The following is a 12,938-nucleotide window of genomic DNA, read 5'->3' on the forward strand; positions in this document are numbered from 1 at the left end:
TATGACTATTAGTCCATATCGCCCAGCCCTATTTCAGACTCATGCTACTCGTCCATATACTACACCTTATTGTTGTTAAAAACACTGCCAGATACTTAATGTAGGAACTGAACATACTTCATATAAATGTTCAAACTGTCTCTCCTTTATGTATGTGCTCACACACACACAAACACACACACACACACACGTGCAGTACCATGTATGTGTCCAGTCAGTAAGGGCAAAGTGGGGACAGGTAAATTGAAGCCCACAGGTGGAATCTAATAGCGTAATTAACCCTGCTGAGCTAATGGCCACAAGTCAGCAGCTCCACACTGTCAATTCCTTCCGTTCAGCCCCCATGCACACTCACAGTGACTTATTAAGGCTGGCTGCTGGAACCACCAAGACTGAGTCATTGTGCCCTTGCCTCCAGTCAGGTTCATTTTGCCCTCATACACTCTTGACTTCAGTTGGCATCCATGAACTCATTTAACTCACTGTTACTGGAGGAGCAGGAAAGATCGCATGTAGGGAAGGGAGGAGGGTAAATAGCTCTGAGGCAAGTATCCTGCGTCGCCTTGAAACATCCTTTCAATTGTAGCCTCAGTTCCTCTGAAGTGAAACTTCCGCACGTTTCTCTTTAAAGCAGAGACCAGCGTTCCCCTCTGACGAGCTGTGTGAGCAGACTTCATGATAAATCTCCCTGCCTTTTAATTACTCAGCCGTGTGACGGCGAGTCGTTAGGTTAATGACACTCGGACATGTGTACTCACAGACCTGAAGCTACAGGGCACGTCTGAACTGAACCCCTTTTCAGGTGACCACCTGTTACAAGAGCCCATCTTGCTCAGATGCCAGCGAGCGTAATGAAGACACATCAGAAAGAAAAGGCAGCTTAATTATGGAACAGTGTGTATGTCACACTGTGTGTGTGTGTGTGTGTGTGTGTGTGTGTGTGTGTGTGTGTGTGTGTGCCAGGGGGTGACATGATCATCGTTAACGGGACATGTTTCCACAGGAGACGGGCACTCGATTTGTTTTTTTTTTTAGAGGAAATAATGTGGTTTGGGCAGAATGGAGCTTACTTACATGCAGGGAAAAAGATTTCACCTCGCTGAAAGGGGGCACCTTTATGATTAATCTCCAAGGTTTTAATTACCAGATCAGGTGCTGGGACCGATCGTCAAGTTAATGGCACAAATGGCAGATAGGAGCGACGTCATGCACTTATGCACGCGACTCCGCTCCTGAGCCCACCACATAAATTATTAAGTAAATCCGATTAAGTCGCATTGCACAAGCATGTAGAGTGCGTTTTTGCGTGCGTGATTTGTTTCAATCACAAAGCCCAAAAACACACACGAAACACACCCTACTGGAAGATCAAATGAGTGTTTGCTTATTTGCCCGTGCACATGTGCTCGTACTCCACACAATATAAACTCACAGAAAAACGCTTTCCCTTTTCCTCAGCCACACACAAACATGAAAACATCGGTACTTAAATTATTTACAAACTAATTACAAGCTGCAGGGTTGTGCATGTTTGTGTAATGGAGCCTGCCATTTGCTGAGATGGAAGGCACACACATGAAAATTAGTTTGAGAGCATCAACCGTATTTCTGGGCGCTTCGTATTACCATTATGGTGGTGTAGACTGACGGTCACAGCCATGACATTCAACAGCAATGTAAATGGAATGAGTAAGTGCCTGAGATGAAACATTATTTATGTTATGGATTATCCATGACACATTGTTTAATAATTGGCTGTAGATGAATTCCTTCCCATCGCACATTTAAATTGTTTCTCTGAATGTTCAGCTAAAAAATTGCCAACTATTTTAAGCAAAACATATCAAACATTTGCGTCTGCTTGGTTCCAGTTTCTCAAATGTAAGAATATGTGTTATTTTATGATAGTACATGAAGGGTCTTTCAGTTTCAGATTCTTGGTTGGACAAAAGAAGCAGCTTGTGTCATGACTGTAGATCTGTTGTTCTTGTCTGGTGTTGTCTTGTGGGTTCTTGTATTTGATTTCCATGTCTTTGTATCTTGTCTTGTGTCTTGTTCTTCCATGCCCTCATGTGTCCTTTAGGTTCTCCTGTGTATTTTCCTATGTTCCCTCTGGCTCCCTCTGTCTATGGCTTTGTTCCCTTCATGTTCCCATGTGCTCCTCCCCTTCGTTATCTCACCTGTTGGTCCACCTCACCTGTTCCTCGTCTTGTCATCAGTGTCTGTGTATTTAGTCTCGGTGTTCCCTTCACTCCCTGTCTGGTCATTGTTCTTGTCAGCCCCTGTCTACGTCCATGTTCTTCTCCATGTCCTTCAAGTCCCGTTATGGTAGGTTTTGGTTTTGAGCTTTCCATGTTTGATTTGAACTTTGCCTTTTTCTTTGTACTTTGTCTTGCTTTTTAGTTGCTACTTTGCCTTGCTGTTTTTGGTTGCTACTTTGCCTCTTGCCCCCGTTTTGTCTGCTTCTGTTTTTCGTGTTCAGCTTTACAATAAAGCTCGCTTTTTGTTTCCCCTAGCCTTGCCTCTCGTGTATAACTGCATTTGGGTCCACCTTCCCCTTTCCTTAGTCTTCCCTTTTACCCCGACCTGACAGCTTGAAGTTTTGACTTTGGGCTCTGGGAAATTCTGATGAGCACAGGGGCGGCTGTGGCTCAGTATCTTGTTATTGGAAGGTTGTGCCCTGGTCTGCATGTTGAAATGTGCTTGGGCAAGATACTGAACCCCAAACTGCTCCTGATGTGCTGCCAACACCTTGCCTGGCAGACACAGCCATCAGTGTATGAATGTATGAATTACTATGAGCAGCTTTGGACAAAAGCGTCTGCTTAATGTAAATGTGTGTTTCACTTTTTTTTTTTTGACATTTTATAGATTAAATGATTAATCAATTCATGTAAAAATAACCAGCAGATCAGTAATGAAAACCAGATTGGCACTCACTAGAGGGCATACTTCTGCAAAAGCCCAACATTCCCCTTTACCTGCATCAAATTGCACCCACTCATAGATACCAGCCACCTAAATACGCCTGACATTTTTCATGGAATCTATGCATTACTCCCTGAGAAGTTAGAGTGACTAAACTGGAACTTTGAAGTGTTAATGAAACAGTCTCGTGATGATTATAAATGACCTGTAACCGCAAACGAGACCATCACCAAAAAGACTGCTGATTTTGAGCTTGGGTCCAATCACATAAAATCAAATATAGATACATGACCTAATCGTGATCCATCCTGGGTCTCTCTGTCACACCGGCACGTGTTCACAAGGATCTTTGCAGCTAACTTACATAGTGTAACGTCAAACAAAACTTGTAGGGAATCCAAATCTGACATGACTCTCCTCTCACCTGGATTTATCTCCGGCACAACTTTGTTGCCAGTCTACACTGTACATTTTAAGAGTTGACTTTACTTTTCAAAAAGCCAGGAAGTAGATTTCCAAGTAAAATAAATATAAGTTGAACAAGCCAAACATTTTCAACAACTTAAAATCATTAGTCTTCCTACTTGGTAATTTTGAGATACTCGAGAGATAACTTTTAAGTCACTTTGTCAGATTTTTTAAAGTGCATGAAGCTGACAGTGTGCCAGCGTCTGCAACACAATGGACAATGGTAAAAGCTTTCCTCTTATGATCTTCAAGTAGTCTCTGCTGCTTTTCACATGACATGAACTTGGCAGACACTAAAACCTGTTCTAACGTGTGCCTCGCTGTCATGGGCAGAGATCAGAGATTCCTCGAGGTCCTGATGTGAACAGAGATTTCTGAAAGATCTAGGTAACAGGTCATCAGGAGCTATTGGGTGCACCTGTGATGTTCTCCTCAGCTGGCTGCAGTCATTCAGCTGGGAGACTATATTAAGGGGTTGCAGTTCCTCTCTTCAGTGGGTTGTGTGTCATCAGTTGGCTCGTTGCGTGTTTCTGTTTGAGTGAAAATCTGAGTTGAGTGTGTTTTGAGATTGTTTGTTTGTTTTCATTTGGCCAGTTTCCATACATTTTGTTCAGTGACCCCCACTTCACCTTTGGTTTTTGGGTCCAGTGCTTTTGTTCGTCTTTCATTTTGATAGAATCAGTGGGCGGCTGTGTGTTTTATTCCCACCGCTGCCTTTTAGACACCGAGGGACCAGTTTGCTTTGACCCTTTTGTGATTTGTGCTGTGCTTTGTAAGTTTCCTAACCTGCGACCCCTGTCCTTTAGGTTTTGTTTTCCTGGGGGAGAACGTAACACACTCGCTAACGTTTTAAGGCGGGCTTGAAAAATTGTGAATGAATTCTTTATATGGCAAAAAATGACTTTAAGAAAGATGTTAAAAAACATAATGTGTCAGGAATCCGATTTCAAAGAATTTCTTCCACCTCAACATTGATTAAATTGAACTTATTGTTTTTGGCACCAATCAGCCATCATCCTTAAGATGAAGGAGACCATTCACCTCCTGTCATCATCTCTCATCATTTTGCCTCAGAAATGTTTGACCAGCAGGTCAGAATGTTTGATTTATTCCCGCTCTTTTTTAGATGAACTGAAACGACATTTTATCCCAACCCGAGATGGAAGTCCTCAATCATGCATTTCTTTCACACCACTTAGAGAATTCTAATTATTGTTCAGTGCGAGATCCTTATGAGGCCTACGTGAACAGGCAGCCGCCTACATCGGTGAGCTGCACTTATTTTTCTGCTGCACACAGCAGGGTGTGTAATCTACAGTAACTACCACTTGATACTTTGCCCTGTCTCTTCTACAAGAAGAAGCAGGGGAGCCTCTCTGCTGTTTTATTTTTATTCATCCCACATTTGCACTTTGAAAACACTGCATCTTCCAGACAAGGACATTAATTTTCTCTTAGTGGCGGCTGTTTTTTTTTTTTTTTTTTTTTGCGCGGCGGATGTTGACTCTCCTCATCCATTACAGCCAGTGCATTGTGGAGAGAGCACTGCTTTTAAATGGAATTAGCAGAGATGATTTGATTAGTCATGATTGATGCCAGCAAAACACTCTGTATTGTAATTTATTCCCTCTCTCCTACAACACTTTACACCTGCGGCACGTGCACGCATTGCCGCTGTGCTAACGCCTCTAGTCTCAAAACAGCCAAATACGTGATCCCAACAGAGCAAGCCCCCTGAACTTGTGCCAGCGCTCACACTTTCGCTCGGGGGGGAAAAAAAAAAAGAAATATAGCTATAAATGCTGAAAGTGCTCTGCTGTCCCTCCCATGGAGAGCTATTATCTCCTGGCAGTCGGCAGGGGGAAAAAACATCTTTTGTTTGCCGGGTTTTGATTAGGGCAGAACAACACAACACGAATGCAGGTACATACAGTAATGCGTGTGATACTGGCTCATGCATATACAATAGTAATGCCTCTGTGTTTTTTATTTATTTGTTTTTTATTTTTTTTTTTAACTGCGCTGCCAGTAAACTTCCTGATGTCCTCTCGTTCAGCTGCTTGTTACTGTGATGCGGTGATGACGTCTTTTCGCTCACATGTCTACAGCAGAGGAGGCTGTTACAATATGTTCTGTAACACTTGACCAAAGCACTGCAGAGCTTTTCGATAAGCACGAGCAAGCAAGCACAGCTCTTTGTATTCATTTCAATTACCTTGGTTTCAAAGGGTTGCTTCATAGGTCCTTGAAAGTTTGTGGATTTGAGGGGGAAAGAACAGGGCTATTATAGAAATAGACGTACTTTTTGTAACTTAAGGTTGATTAACATTAAAGTAGCAGTTCTCTGTCGTCACCGAAACACAGCACAATTGAGACGTGTTCACACTTTCAAGCCTGTCGAAGCCTGTTCTGGTTCTCTCTCTCTCTCTCTCTCTGGTTCTGTCTGTGAGCCCTGCTGGTTCTCATTATAAAGAATCTTGGTGCTGTAACTGTAATTAACCTTGATTTGTGTCTCAAAGTATGCTGTGCTGGGTCCTTCAGTTTGAGGGAATTGGGCCTGGAAAGACCTTGAGAAGTATGTGCGGGGACGATGTTTTTCGCCACAACATTCAAATCGCAGGAGCTGGTCTTATAAAGATACCAGGGTCTACAAGTGAAACACATAAGAGGAAAAATGACCCACCAAGCCTCCACCTTAGGGACGCATCAGGCCGCTTGCAGACGGCGGTTTTCGCAGCTGTTTATCAGCTGAGGATGGCCTGCAAAGTTCTGATAGTTCTCTTGCTTATACTGCTGGTAAAGTAGTGTCCAGGGACTATTGTGCCAATCACTTTGGTTCATAAATAAATGCAGGCATGTAACACTAACACTCACAGCCACACACCCATACACAGCCGAGACCATATCTGTCTCTTTGTCCTTCTTCCAGCACTGTTAGGAAGGGGTAAAGAAGATCACAAACGGCTGCCATTACAGGGAACTGTCCCTGTCCACTTCATTTCAGATAAGACGCTTCACTCACACGCACGGCACATGTACGCGTCGTCCTTGTAGTGCAAGAGAGAAGCCAAGTCTTTCTTACAGGCTGAGATCCACGTTATAGCTCAAATTGATGGCAGCTATGCTGAAGCTAATGGCGGTGGGCTTGGATCATACAGTTTGTATGGGATTTACTCTGTAGCTTCAGAAAAACAGCAGTAATGCCTGGGATTAGACCACTGATGAGATATAGCCCGGTGCTGTGGCCAGGCAGTTTCATTGACCTATAATAACAATTGTTTTTCCTCTCGTTTTTTTGTCACACTTTGGTCTTTGGGGGCTGTGAGATGGTGCAGCAGGGAATTCGTATTTTTCCTTTCTCTGTGAAGTGTAAATCCTTTTTTTTTTCGGATTTACCATTTCCTTTTCAGCTGTGGAGCTTGTCACTGTTGACCTGCAGAGAGTAAAGACAGTCAAGTGTCTCCTCCAGTACACCAGGACTTTTAACCTGACAGCAAGCAGCTCGACAAAGGTTCACTCTATTTCCCTGAGTCCAAGCCCCTTCTATACTCCGCACCGTGACCAAGTAGTAGAATTTGCCAGTGCAACAACAGGGACATAATCCCTCTCTGGGTCTTGTGAAGGTGGCGCTTTAATCCCTGGGACACCTGGGTGTCTTGGATAGTGTAAAAACATTTTGGACCATACTTGCTGGCAGTGCAGCTTACATACCCTACTTAGAAAAGTGTTAATGATTGACACCATTGATCAACACTGTCAGTTCCACATCAGATGGATAGATGAGACAGCAGACCGGACAAACACAAAGTTGAGGCTCAAATACCCCTGAGGGTAAGGTTATCACAACCACAGACTTAGTGTAGACCGTTCTGGCAGATTCATGGGAGAATAAACTAAAGATTTTCATTATGGTTACGAAAATCGACGCAACAGTCACGTTTAGATGCCAGTGTAGGCGTGCGAAGCCGTGCAGTGCTGGTAAGTTAGGGACGTATGGAGTGACTGAATGATGTTACTCTACAGTGGCTCATTTACCTGTGGAAAAGCAAGTTGGTTCATGAGGGTGCATTCAATTATTTAAATGGCGGGGCCATTTTTAAAAAATTTTTTTACAGTAGCTACAGGCTGGCCTGGAGCTTCAGAGATGGTGTTGGCCCAACATCATGACACACAATAGCTAAACAGACCACTGGGGTATCCTTTGAATGCATTTGTATAATGAAAGAGGAAGCATAAGTTACCTCAAGTCAGCCTGTCAATCCGTTGGTTAACTAAACACGCTTTAATCAAATGTGTCGTATTTTCCATTTCTACGTTTTTTGATAACTGGGAAACAGATTATCTGTATTTTTATAACACCACCTACTGGCTTAACATACATAAACTGAAATAAAAAGGAATAGCGCGGATATACACCTTACACCGTATAACGCAGCGACCTCCAACCAGGTGGTGAATTTGCACACTGATTTGGTTCCTGTGCCCCGGTGTCAAATCCCTCTCTTATCTCATCCATCCATTTTATACCTGCATGAGCAAATTACCCTCACACACATGCACATATGGAGACCCCTCTCCCAGGGCAGATACACACACACACACACACACACACACACACACTCCTCCCTCAACGCCCCATTCTGCCAGTCCCTCACCATTATGCCACGTCTTTGATCACGGCTCACAGTGAAGAGTTTGGCGACTCCTCACAGCCCCCTCCCCAGCTGTTGCCAGGCCCTCTGCCATTACAATCGGTTGGCACAGCCATCGGCAGCTGCCACCCTTGCCTTAAGCACCACCTCTGGCGACACAGATGTTGTGTGTGTGTGTGTGTGTGTGTTCCTACCTGTGACTGCTTGCACTCACATGCAAACATGCCTTCATCCATCTCCTTATCTCCGTGTGCCTCTGTGGCATTGCCTGCTGTTTTATTTGAAATTCATTGCCATGTGTTAATGGTTAATTTACCAGGCCCTTCTCCACGAGGCAAGGGATGGCTGCTTGCTTAATGGCTAACTAACCCCCGGGAGGGACTTGTAGTTGGCCTGTGCTCAGCTCCATGTAGGCACCTGTGTGTCTGGTTGTGAGGGCAACAACACAGCTCACCGGGGTCGCTGCCATCACAGAAAACTTGCGGTGAATGTAAAGATCTACTCCCAGACATTTCTGAAGATGTTAAAATTACCTTGTTAAGATCCTTCAAATGATTCCTGTGCCTTTACTCATTAAAAATTCCAGAATCTATTAATAATTACCAACCCTTACTTAACTGAAAGAAGATTTGTCCTTCTTCACTGTAAACTCTGTTCTCAGTGTAGGTGCATGGAGGCTTTAAGTTTCCACATCCCATTCATTAGACATTGGAGCAGGCTTGGCTTCCAAACAATTTGTGATGTCATAAATTATGCTTTTAGATCCTATTAAAGGAGAACATTTATGCTCATTTTCAGGTTCATAATTTAAATTGGGGTGTGAGTGAGGGAACAACACAGGCTTAAATACAAATTAAACTGATGAGGTGCAGGTGGAGAGACTCAAGGCAGAGCTGATGTGAGGCAGGCATGGAGGGAAAATCAGACTTTATCTTAGGCCCCGTCCAGACGACAACGCTTTTTTGAGGAAACGCACATGTATAGCATCGTTTTGGCGGACCGTCCATAAGGATCCTGAAAACGCAGCGCCTGAAAACGCACTTTTTTGAAAACGGGTCTCAGGTTGGAGAAATCCGAAAACGCAGCCCTCCCGTTCTCATGTAGACGGCAAATCCCTATACTTTCCAAAACGATGACGCCATCGCCCCACCCCGCGACGTCTCATAATAACAACAACAATGGCGGACTACATGCTCATGTTCGTGCCGCAGAAGATATTGAGCCTTTCTTGCAACTTACATGCCTTGTAGTTGAGTGTGAGTCGCAGCAGCATTTCGACCTCATTAACGGTCCACACAAACGATTCTGGTTTCCTTGCACTAGCCATTTTCATCTTCTTCTTGATGTGTTCGGTTTCTCCGTCTACTGTCTGTTTGTTTACAGCGCGCAAGCTTAATGCGCATGCTCCGTGTCTTCTTCTCCGTTTTTGGTGAATGTCAAGCGCTACCTTTAGGCCTGGCATATGAACTACAGTGTTTTCGGTCGTTTTCAGTGGATCTGTGTGGACGCAAATATTCTTGAAACGATGCCGAGGAAGATGGAGAAAAAAAAGATCATTTACGCCCGTCTGGACGGCCCCTTAAGCTACTAATTAGTTGTGTAAATTGTCCACAGTTAATCATGCCTGTCTGAACATTGCCCTGATGTTAAGCCTGTGAAGTTTTGTTTAAATTGGATAGGTCACATTTTTAAACAGACTATAAAAGAAATACAACTGAATGCTAATAAAAAAAGTGCCATTTAACACACTTTGAATTTGAAATGCAAGGTGAAGGTTGGAGCAGAGTTAAAATGGAGACATGGATAACATAAAAGGAACTAACAAAAAAGGAGTGATGGTTGTTTGACGTAAAACACTCTGAACATTGATAGATATCAAGAGCAAAAAAAGCATGAATCAAGGCATAGGTGGTTTGATAACTGCCAGAAGGAAAACAAAAAAAAGAAAGATGTTTCAGAACTGGAAAGTGGCGATACACGAGGCAAAATTCAGGCTGTAGACTGTATTATTTTCACTGGTACGACGGCCCAAAAACAAAGAAAATGAAAAGATAGTTGAATGAGAAGACAGACAGATGGATCAATTAAAATGAAATGAGGTGATGTTGAGCATGGGTTTGAAAAGGTAGCAGGTTTTGAAAAGGAAGTAGAACATGTGGAATAAAAAAGGTGAGCTCTGCTACTTTGATTTTGATACTGTTTTTTAAACTGACCACTAGTGGAGACTCCTATTCAAAACCTGGCACATGAATTGCCCACAATGCAACTCAGCCACTGCATGACATCAATGGCGGCATTTTTGGAGATCACATCTAGCTTTACCTGGAGCCACAAACAGCTTGTATGCTACTTCATCCACATGTGGAGTAGAGCTCCCCAAGACCTGTCAACACAATATAATATGTGAAATTGGTGGAGTTGCCCTTTTAATATGACAATGTAGAGTATTTACATGAAAACAGAATAATATCAGTTTTTGATTTAAGACTCTTTGTATCTTCTTGCATATTAATAAAACCATATGGACACTGAAAACGGGACAGAAGCATAGAAGCGATGGCATATGGTGCAACAGAACAGAGGAAAACATCATCTCAATTTATTTCAGTTTTTTGATGAATCTGCAGATTTGAAATGGGCCATTACACAGCACTTTGAGTCATAACATAATCCAGTTCCATTAAGGAAGAGTGGAAGTGGAGGTACGGAGCTTGGGCCACTAAACAGCAGAGGATCGAATGGATTAACAATGTACAGGAAGTGGAGAACTGACAGGTTGCGTGGCAGGACATCATGGAAGATAAGCACAAGCACAATTAAACACACACACACACTCTCACAACTGCGACTCTGGGGCCAGTGTGGCAGTCTATTAACTGTGTACAGACAGGTAGGCTATTTTCACTGTGCAGCCAACTGTGTTATTAACTCGCTCCGCACTGAATCAATTGACAGGTCTCCAGGTGTCACTGTGTGTAAGCACGTGTGTTTGCGTAGCTTTTTTCTCTTTTGCCTCACCAGTCTCCATCACTGGTTCCTTGGCTGTTCAGGGTCAGCAGATGATTGTCCCTCTTGTGTTCCTCCTATCTCCTCACCTCAGAGTGCACAGAGTGCAGTCCTGTAGGGAAGCGCCGTAGATTACCATCCACTCACGTTCACCTGTGTTCTGTCCCCCGTCCTGTCCCTCGATCCCTCACCTTATCAGCTGCGCACACGCTCCAGTAGGGGCTCCCATTTGGATTCTCCATCCACTGGTCCCATTACAACACCAATGACGAGAGCATATTACCCCTTTCTGTTTTGCATAAACTGAAGCAGAGGTACAAGAGCAGACACACACACACACACACACACACACAGACTCACACTAACAGATGGTATTTTCATCACACAGTGTTTACCCTGGCAGATCCCTCAGGGTCTACCATTCACATTGTTAACCCTCCTATTCTGGTCACTAGGGGGGAACCTTTATAGTCGGTGCCTGCGTAATAACATCCCACACCTATTCAACATCCAGCCCTCATTTATGGTACCGCACGTGTACGCATGCATGTGAACAATCGAGAGGTGCTGTTAGGCAGCCTCCTGGGTCCCAACTAGCCATCTGGGTCCCCTTGTAGTTGGAGCACCACATAGTGGAAACAGCAGACGGGGAGAAAGAGAAACATTGCCCTCAGGGTACTGTGGCTGTTGAGGCAGAGGGCATGAACTCCCTGGTGGTGCAGCAGTGGCTGTGAGAGGATGGTGACGTCACACAGCCCGACACACTGCACTTGTCACTGATTCTGTGTTTGCCGTCCCTGGAGTTTTATTAGCTGATGCCATGAGAACTTTGCATGCCCCTTTAGATACATCCTGCCCCTGCTCAACAACCCCAAACTCATAAATGGCTTGTCTTGCTCTTCCTCCCTCTGGATATCTCGCCATGCGTTTCTCTATACGTCTCCAGGTTCCCTCCTGCCTTCTTATCTTTGTTTCAGAAGTGCCTCATGTCTCATGAGGAGAGCCTATAGTTTCCCTGAAGCCTGGCCTCGCACCATCAATGTGGGGATAAATGCAGCAGCACCAGTATCTGTCTCTTAATCCAATCGAACTGATACTATTTCATGCTGAATATACATAGATTATAGTCAAAGCGTCCCTTTACTTCTGTATTTTTTTAATTGATTCTTGTGTTCTGTCAGATGAGATTTTAGCACAAGTTTGAAATTATGTTAATTTATCTCATTTCATTCAAGAGATGCAAACTCCTCATGCCACGTTGGCCTCTTCAAAATCTTTCATTTGACGGCCCTAAAATGTTGTGAACAACATATGTCCTCCTTTTCATCCAAGAACTTTCACTTGATCACCTACTGCTTGTTGGCTGGATCAGAGTCGGAAGGACAAGTGTGTGAAGCGTACCATTTATTTCTTTTTCTTTTTGTCTCTTTGAACTCAAAAAGGCAAAGGACAGCCAAAGGGAGGGCGAGGGGAAGAGAAATATGACTAAGCTTGCATCAGAGGGTATCCAGTACATATCAGCACTGATACTGTTGAACGGCCTAAGGAGCTTTGGTTTTGTCTCTGTGGGTGATGGATACTAGCAGAGTCCATGACTTTAGCTTTGTCCCTGCCTGCCCTGTTGGAATGGTGATAAAAAGTCGATACTTTGTGTGCAGAGGCCATCACTCAGGGTGCCGGCACATGACTACATGCCAGTGTGTAAAAGCGGCAGAGAGAAATAAAGAGGGAGAAAAATGCGGGAGAGAGACATGAGTGATTGAAAGCAAGGTTACTAATGTCCTTTTCATGTGCTGGATTATACTGTAGTATTGCCCTAAAGCGATAGGATGAGCACTGGTGCACCACCGGGAGCTCCCAACCCATTTGAGTGGCTGAATGTCT

The 12,938-nt window shown here is 43.9% G+C and overlaps 1 protein-coding gene across 6 annotated transcripts in view; it reads left to right on the forward strand.

Annotated features, from left to right (window-relative positions):
• grik4 (glutamate receptor, ionotropic, kainate 4) overlaps positions 1 to 12,938 on the forward strand; it is a 339,847-nt gene that overhangs the window by 180,381 nt on the left and 146,528 nt on the right. The window contains exon 1 of one of the 6 annotated variants that reach the window (XM_030406081.1): positions 2,276 to 2,328. The exons of the other annotated variants lie outside the window; for them this stretch is intronic. Within the exon in view, the coding sequence (XP_030261941.1) occupies positions 2,295 to 2,328 (34 nt within the window). The 5' untranslated portion in view covers positions 2,276 to 2,294. Of the gene's footprint in view, positions 1 to 2,275; positions 2,329 to 12,938 lie in introns of those variants that run through there. 6 annotated transcript variants of the gene reach the window in all.

This window comes from Sparus aurata, chromosome 2, assembly GCF_900880675.1.
Source record: "Sparus aurata chromosome 2, fSpaAur1.1, whole genome shotgun sequence".
NCBI classification, from domain to species: domain Eukaryota; kingdom Metazoa; phylum Chordata; class Actinopteri; order Spariformes; family Sparidae; genus Sparus; species Sparus aurata.